The sequence below is a fragment of the Nothobranchius furzeri genome, chromosome 10 (assembly GCF_043380555.1).
Source record: "Nothobranchius furzeri strain GRZ-AD chromosome 10, NfurGRZ-RIMD1, whole genome shotgun sequence".
Lineage (NCBI taxonomy): Eukaryota > Metazoa > Chordata > Actinopteri > Cyprinodontiformes > Nothobranchiidae > Nothobranchius > Nothobranchius furzeri.
Genome location: NC_091750.1, coordinates 53886593 through 53895026, shown reverse-complemented (window position 1 = coordinate 53895026; position 8434 = coordinate 53886593). Strand labels below are relative to the sequence as shown.

General features: G+C 41.2%; 1 protein-coding gene across 2 annotated transcripts; it reads right to left on the bottom strand.

The window, feature by feature from the left end:
* Positions 1-2801: 2801 nt before the first annotated feature.
* rabgef1 (RAB guanine nucleotide exchange factor (GEF) 1) lies at positions 2802-8198 on the bottom strand. Of its 2 annotated transcripts, none has more exons than XM_070555786.1 (9): positions 8075-8198; positions 5162-5353; positions 4809-4999; positions 4559-4725; positions 4405-4486; positions 4159-4291; positions 3873-3964; positions 3523-3779; positions 2802-3447 (listed from the first exon to the last, which is right to left on the bottom strand). In XM_070555786.1, the coding sequence occupies exons 2-9, from the start codon at positions 5338-5340 to the stop codon at positions 3034-3036; spliced, it is 1515 nt and encodes a 504-aa protein (XP_070411887.1). In that variant the 5' UTR covers positions 5341-5353; positions 8075-8198; the 3' UTR covers positions 2802-3033. The 2 variants fall into 2 exon arrangements, with proteins under 2 accessions (XP_070411887.1, XP_070411888.1); XM_070555787.1 differs by having other exon boundaries at positions 8099-8195.
* Between the last annotated feature and the right edge of the window lie 236 nt (positions 8199-8434).

Below are 8434 nucleotides of genomic sequence, written 5' to 3'. Positions count from 1 at the left end.
TTACTAATGCGGATCAAAGGAGATACACAGATGAATGCACCTCTTATTTATTATTTGGAAACTGCAGCTGGCAGAGGCTGAGATTTTTTTACTATTGATACACGGAATTTACAGAATCATTTTAAATTTTAATAGGGGAAGACTGCAGGAGGGAGCGGTAAAATACAGGGGGTCCCCAGCAAAAACAAGAAACTTTACGAGTCTGATGAAACCCGCTGGTTTTCCATCAGGCAGTCACGGGGCAGCTCCAACGACCCAGTGGCTGTGCTGGGTCAATGTTATCGAGCTCAGTCCGGCTCTGCAGAGGGTGAACAAGCTGAGGCGACGTCACGCTCTGTTATTTTCCGGCTTCAGAAGAAGCGTCCAACGTGTTTTCACGCTTTCTCCGAGACTTGTCACGTCACTAAGTTGTTAGCGCCGCGCGCTAACACGTCAATAGTGCAGCGTAGCCTGCTGGAGGTTTTAAGGGTTCAGATGAAAACACCCGACCTCTCAGGCTGCTCACACATCTATCTTAAGTTGTCGCTGTTGCGCTCATGCCGTAATACAGTATTAGATGCGGTTAAAGTCAGACACGAAAAAATAAATAAATTTTACATAAATAAGTTATGCTTAGCCTGGTGGGAGGAGGAAAACCTGGCCTAATAAGCACTGGAGGAAACCCTGTCAAGATCGTCAACACTCGTTTATCTTAATGCTATTGAAACATGTAAACCACAAAGCATTATATCCACTGCTACCTTTCTAATTTTAAACTCAGATGCTGTAACTTCACCTTGCCCTGCCTGCTCCTCCTTGCTGCTTACCGGCTGTGATCACAAGCGACAACATAGTAGTTCCCGCTGCTTCTTCGAGAAACAGCGCCAAAAAAAAAAACTTGGGATCTTGTAGGCGTGGCGGGCTGCCACGGCTATGCCTATGTAAGGGAAACCCTGCTATTTTTCAGACAACAGTGTGGATCTTTTACTTCATAGTTTATTTTAGTATTAATGTTAGTGCTAGCTTGTTGTTAGCACTAGCTACAGCAGGCTGCAGCAGGGTTGTTTACAACTGTTCTAATTCCACTTTCACCTAGTAGGGCGGAGGAGCAGGAAACTGCTCACTAGGACTTCATGAAGTAAAACAAATGCTACACCAAAGAAAAACAGAGGAAAACAAATTCAGAAAACTTAAATGGCTGTACAGGGCTGAACCCGGCCATCACTTTTAGGAGTGATAAGTAAAGGCTCTACAGAAGGGGGCAGTGCCCCTTTGCCTCCTGGTAGAGCTGCCCCTGGTTAGCTACTGTGGATCTCTAGGTAAATAACACCACATTTTTCCTTTTAAACATCAAAATAAACTGAACAAGAGATATTTTAAAAGTCATGATGTTGCACGTAAAGGCGGGAAGTAAAATTATTTGGAAACAAATACAGAGAACATGTCGACTCCAAACTGACTGAGTGGAATTAGAGGAGAACCCAGGTTTGTTCTTAATAAACTGCAACATGCAGTGTGGAGAGGGGAAAGCCAACACAACTGCAAGGAGACAGCTCTGATTTAAGCAGCTGGTCAGGCTTTAGTAGACTCCTAGTGTCCTTAACTGTTTCCACACGCTAAGCTGTGACATGCACTGCAAACATATGGCTGCTTCACTTATTCCAGACCATTTAAATATGCCTCAGATCATTCTAGATCTAAATCTAAAAAAAACACACATTCACACACACATCTTTGCTTTTTATTTGTCAGACTTTATTTTGAAGTACAGTTTTTCTGAGAAGAATAGATACCACCTACACAGGTGAAGCTGCTCAGGCAACAAGCACATGTGGCAGGGTCAGAGGTCACAATGGACAGAACAAAGGCTGTATGTGAGATATATTCAAATAAAGTGAAATGAGATAAAATAAGGCCCAAACAAACAAAAATCAGCAGCATATATATAACTGAACAGCAGCTGAAGCAGAACTCGGATTTCTGCTCAAAAAGAAAATCAAATCTGGCAAAATGATGATCTGGAAAAGCATCTTTATTTCATCAAGGCATTCATACAGTCTTGTTATATTTACAATGATCCACCAACTCATTTTATATCATACAGCTAAAAATCAAACTGTTACATTTGACCTGCTTTTAAAAACTACAGTCTGTGCCATAATCCTTTTTTTATTATTATTATTTATTTTTTTTTATTTTTTTTGCTTTTCACATCTCATGAGATCCATAAAACCTGTTTCTAAACCAGACAAAAACTTTAGATTTTCAGTCAAATTAAGTAAAATGGAGGAAAATTGAAATGAACGGGGCACAAATAAATAAAAACATTTAAAATTCCTTTACATTTAATCAAAAGTGATTTAAATAATCCAGATTATTAAATAGGTTGTATTAATCTGAAAATAACTGAAATCATAAAGTCAAAGACTTTCATGTTCCTTAATTGAACGTAAAACAGAAAAATCAGCTGAACTGAAAATACAAACATTTATAAACCTACATATTATTATTATTATTATTTCATAATAAGGCATTAAAGAAGAAACAATTTGAGATAATGTTTGGAGATTTTCTGCAACTTGTTGCAGCTAAGTTTCTGTTGTGCACATAATTCAACAAAAAAACTACATACAATGAGAAACAAGATCACAAAAAATAAAAACTCTTATCTTCAGTCAGTACCTTTAACATAGCTGCGATTTTGAGCCACAGATGCTAACTTACAGCTTTAAGACTTTAACAGTAATGGCCTCTTTCCTATTTTGCAGGATTAGATGATAAAGATGGTTTAAAACAGAATGAACATTTAAAAACAACAGCTTATTATTTTTCTGTTGCTGAAGCTGCCTGATTATTTTAGAACCAGTCAGCAGCTTTTTAGCTAATGCTGCACACATTAGCAGAAATGAACATGACAGAACTTACTGGTCTAAAGTGAAATGATCTGGGTTAAATGTTAGCGTTAGCTTGATTCTAAGGTGCTGATGAGGAGATTTGTGACCCTTGTATGAATGTTTAAAAAGTTGGAGTGTTTTCCTGCTTCGATCGTTTCGGTTAGTCAGCAAACACCTGGGGTTTGATGGGTGATGGCAGGTTATCGTTGTCCGTGTTGGCATCAATAGCAGAAACTTTGGAGATGATCTCCAGCGGATATTTCTCTAATATGTTGTGCACCTCCTGCTGCACACTGTCCGACCAGGTGAGGAGATCGGCCTGGAGGCTTTGAGCGGCCTCCATCACGGCCTCCTGGCGGGTGCAGAGTCCCGTCAGCAGCTCCAGGTTGTGATTGAGTTGGACCAGGACGGGGTTGGTGACAGTGGTGCCGAGCCCCGACTCGGAGCAGGGCCAGTCGCTGTCTGAGCTGCTGAATTGCGGCGAAGTTTGACCGGACATGAAGCGCTCAAACTCCTCCGGGGAGAGGTTAAGAGACTGAGCGTTGAGCTTCTCAATGAAGGCCACTGCACAGCACTAGAGGAGAAATGCAAATAAGCATCAGAATCGTTTGAGGTTCCAACTGAAGCTGATGAGAATGAAAGGACAGACCAGATTTGTGAAGTAGTATCCATCCTCTCCAGTCATTAGCCTGCTGGGGTTACAGAACCTGGTGATGTACTGAATGTTGGACTGGAGCCGCGGAGGGTTGGCTTTGAGGACGATGTAAATGAGTGCAGGGAGGAAATCATCGGCGGATGCCGGCTCATTCTTGGTGATCCTAATGGCGCTGAAGATGTGTTTGCTGCAGCGGGTGATGCAAGCAAGCTTGTCCCGAGGAACTCTCTTGGAGTCCATCTCAATGATGTCTGGACACGAAGAGAGCATTGTTTCCTTTGAACTTGTTTTACCCCCACATGTAGACAGAAGTCACGACCCTGCGTGTTGAATCACGTCCTCACCTGTTATTGCTTTGACCACATTCTCAGAGACTTCAGGGATGTCTTCTTCCATGGACACACAGAGCATCTGGATGGTGACCCAGTGCAAAGCCCTGCAACACAAGTGATCAATGTTCATGAGGAGTAAGCATGAATGTTGATTTTTATCTATTTATCTGAATAAGACATGTGCATACACGTTTGTCACAGTAGTTTCCCTTGTGAGCCACAATCAGGCTGCAGCTGCAGCCGTTCGCTCATACGGAACAATAAAAGCTAAAAATGGCTGTTGCGTAATCAGCCTCACCTTATCCTGTCCTGTGTTGCCAAGTCCTTCTTCTCATCATCGGTTGTCTCTGGACAGAAAACGCTCTTATACAGACGCGTCATGATGTACTTTTCCACTTGGTCCATCACCTGCTCCACCGATTCTGAAGAGCCTGGAGAAAACACCAATTAGATGTTGATGGTGCTGCCATCTTGTGGCTGTTCCTGCACACACAGCTTGATGGTGGTAAATATAATTTCTATTTCTGTAACTTTTAGAGCTAACCTTTGAAGTGGCTTATCAGGCGGTCGGCCAAGTTCTGGTAGAAGTCCTGAACACACTCAGACAGCTCATCAGCGCCCAGGTCCTGTCGGAACAAGAACGTTTCTTTATTTTGATAAGAAATGCTGACCGTGATCGTTTCCGGAGGACAACACACCTTCTTACTCGACATGTTCAAGAGGAAAGCTCTGCACTGCTTGTAGGTCTCCCGGCCGGGCTTGTGGAGGTTCTTCAAGAAGTCCACAAACTCTTTCGACACTTGATCGGTATCAAAGCTAGCATGACGGCTAATAGACGGACTTGGTGCTTTAACTTCCTGGATTTCTAATCAGAGAGAACCACACAGCAAAGGTTTAGGCTACCTTCCATGTTTAGCTGCTTTAATCAGACCGAGCTGTGTGTGACACCTTTTTTAGAGGTAGTTCGCGATGAAGGGCTAAAGAACTTCTTAACTGTGGTCACTTTGCGCGTCTTCTCGTTGGTTTTCTTTTCCTCGAACTTGGAGAAGTGGCCGACAGAAGCGTGCTGCGCCGCAGTAGATTGGGAATGCGCACTGTGACTGCTGGCGTACGCTGCTGCCTCTTCCTCTCGCTGCAACCTGGAGCCAAGAAAAAGTTGATGCAATATGTCAACTACCAGGCAATTTTTAATTAATTCAGCTGAAGTAAAGAGGAAAAACCCAGCTAAATGTATTTGTCCTTTGGGCTGTTTTAATGAGGCTGCAGCTGGGTGTTGTTTTGGAGTCCAATTAAGGTCTCACTTCTCTGCCAAGGCCCAGTCATCCTGGATCTGCTTCTGCCGCACCCGCTGGTACTCCTCTCTCCAGCACTTTGAGCACAGGCCCTGCCATGCTGCGTTTCCATAGTAACCACATCCCTTTTTGCAGAGTAGGTCTGATTGGTCCACATGGATGCCCCGTCGCTCGGTCCGCTGACTCATAATGCTGGATGACCTGGAATAAAAAATTCAATATTGGGTTTATTAGTGTTTTGTGCACAGCGCTGATCAGGCTGATCTCTCTGATGCTGCCTGTTTGTGTCACGCTGACATGGATGGATTAGTCAGCCTGCACACAACACACACCTCACACAAGGAAAAGCTTCCATGATGTATCCATCAGATGAAGAGGCTTAGAAAAAAACGAGTCTAGCCTGCTTTCTTATTATGATATATTCTGGAAATGATTTATAACCCTATCTATATGTCTATAAGGTTGTTTGCTAACAGCTGTTTAGCTCTTTTATGGTAGATTGAAAGGAACCTTAGTGCACAGATTCAGTGACATCTAGCGGTGTCTTTGCAGCTTCTCTTCAGGTGGCTGCAAAGAATCATCATTTGAAAAAATGTCCAAAATTCAGAGCTACACTCAACAATTGGTTTCATTCCTGAAGTTTGAAAGAGAAAATAACTCCTCGTTTTTTTCAGGAAACAATGCATCTGAGAAGAAATAAAAATATATTTGAGAAACCCCATGAATGACAAATTGATGCTTCCTTCATAGACTTAAAAACATTCCAGAAACAATAAAAAGATGAATAATTTATCACTTTGGTTTGTTGTTTATTTTTGTTTATTTGACTTGATCTGGACAACATTCACTCACTCTCCAACTATATACATCTTTGTGTGACTTTAAAGGGACTTAACGGACTTTTGAATTTTTATGCTCGCGATTGCCCCCTCAGGCCAAAAGTGTAACGGCAGCTTCAATAGTAGGCTCGTGCACGAGGTGCACATGCTGTACATGCACACTCCTTTACGAAAATAACAGCTGAGACAGTCCCTTGTGTGTGTGTGGCCCAGAGGACAGAGGACAGGAGAACGTGCAGCTAATTAATTAATTAATTTGGTTCTGTACCTTTCTCTTCAGCACAGCCGACAAAGGTTTAAGATGGGTCAGTCCTCCTGCATGCTCAGATCATTCCCTTCCCTTGCTTGAAAAATTGTTCCAAAATGAAAGTTGAACCCACATCTTTTTTATCTGTGAATTCAATGCCGTTCGGCGAGTCTCAAAAAAATTTTTGGGCATCTTACTGTAAAAAAATATACCATTAATGTAAAAAAGAAACGCTAAAAAAACTGTGTTCTCACCCAGAATCAAACCCAGGTCTTCTGCATGGGAGTCAGACGTCTTACAAGGTGAGCTACACTCTAGTAACATTCACAGTATCTGTAACTTTTATATCCTTGATGACACCTGAAACAACATCACACCAAAGAAGGTTTGGAGTGAAAATGGCTATTTCGTTGCTAATTTGCAGGAAATATCTAGAAGAAAGTAGCTAAGGGTCCTCAGAAACGTAGCTAGGTTCATCACTAGGCGTTAGGAACAGCAACAAAGTCGCTGAGTTGGCACTACCTCTCTCTCTGCTGCTAAATCTACGGATAGCAAATGCTACAGGCTATGCCTGAGCGTGAACGCGCATGAAGCAGCCTGCTCGACCCGAGCAACTCTCTTTTTCTGTGATTTTACAGAAAAACAGGCAATCACAGTAAAAATGCCAGGGCTCGTTCTACAGGACCAGGGCATTGCAGGAGAATGTATGAAGAAGAAATGTATTATTACTATACATGTTTTGGCTGTCAAACTTCCATAATGCCCCTTTAAAAATGGCAGAGAAATAACATTTCTAAATATAATGTAATCAGAGGACTTTTCACCAGAGTCTGCAGCTTTGGGACAGCTATTCAGACAAAAAACACTCACAGTCACAACTCAGCATTATGTTTAACAACAGTAGGGAGATGTTTGAAAACAAACAACCTACAAATAGAAGTTCGACAGAAAAGAAATAACTTTTTTGTCTGCTAATAAATATGGCCTCGTTTTGGAGTTAGTAGGAAAAAAAGCTAAAAGACATTTAAGACAAACAAAACACAAAGAATAAATAAATGACTTCTTGGCAGATCTTGAACCTGTGTCATAATTATGTAATAATTTAGTTTTAGACTATAAACATTAGGGTTGGGTTTTAAGGAGATATATTATTGGTCGACCTCAAAACATTCCTAACCAACTACCGGTACTCAGAGAGTGTTGAAACTAATGCCTGTTTCATGCCATCGATGACAAGTTGTAGGGAAAGACTTTTCCATACACGCCTTTGTTTTCTTGCTTAAATATAATCAAATACAAAAGTATTTTGTATGATTTAATCTCTTTTTAGAACATTTGTATTGTAATTGTGTTTCAGTATGAGGTGTCAATAAAGTTTTATTTAAAGTACTCTCGTTTTCAGTGCACCAAAACAGTAAAATAACATTCTTATTTAACAACAATCTTCATTAATTTAAGAAACATTGTTTTTGAGCGCCACAGTCACGTATTTTAAGTCATTACAAAATATTTTTCATATTTTGTGAAATAATGTGCTATCTGCTGGCTATAAAAGTAACCTAATGTGACTCCAACTCGTTAGTTTTCGACAAACTTAACTATGACGGCTGTTTTCTCAGTAGAGAAAGATGGATGTAAACTATAAGCAATCATTAGCTGTGTGTTTACATTCATTTACTCAGCTTTTGGTTCTATTTGTCATCCTGGAGGTCAACCGAGCTAGCTAACGGATATAGCAGTGTGTTTTCATGGCTACTATAAAAAAGCGCCGTAACCTGGGTGGTTCGGTTTTGGATACGATTATTTCCAGTTTGCTGTTTTGAAAATGTGATTTACCTGGAGCGCCGTTCCGATTCCCACCTGTTATGTTTTCACCGTTCAGAAGCTGAAATCACTTCCTCCGCCTCCTCTGTCGGTACAGGATCTGCTCGGGTGCAAGATCGGCTCGGGGTCCGTCGACTGCCAATGACGTCTAAGTAGTTGATTGGCTGAACATGAACCTCACTGAATTACGTAATCATGTTACGTTGTTATCACGTTACGTTGGTCCAGGCAAATCTGTCTATTGGAAAGATGGACAACTTTTACAAAGAAATCCATCATTACCTCTTTGAAAATACACTTTTAGCATAGAGCTGCATGTATATTAGGGCTGAACGATTAACTGCATGTGCAATTAAATTGCGATGTGACAAA

Bases quoted from the DNA above. Each gene is read 5' to 3' on its own strand.
- rabgef1 (XM_070555786.1), bottom strand. From the start codon at position 5,340: ATGAGTCAGCGGACCGAGCGACGGGGCATCCATGTGGACCAATCAGAC. The intron at 5,000-5,161 runs GTGAGACCTTAA...TCTTGGCTCCAG, and splicing joins GACTGGGCCTTGGCAGAGAA to GTTGCAGCGAGAGGAAGAGG. The intron at 4,292-4,404 runs GTTAGCTCTAAA...TGTTTTCTCCAG, and splicing joins CCTGATAAGCCACTTCAAAG to GCTCTTCAGAATCGGTGGAG.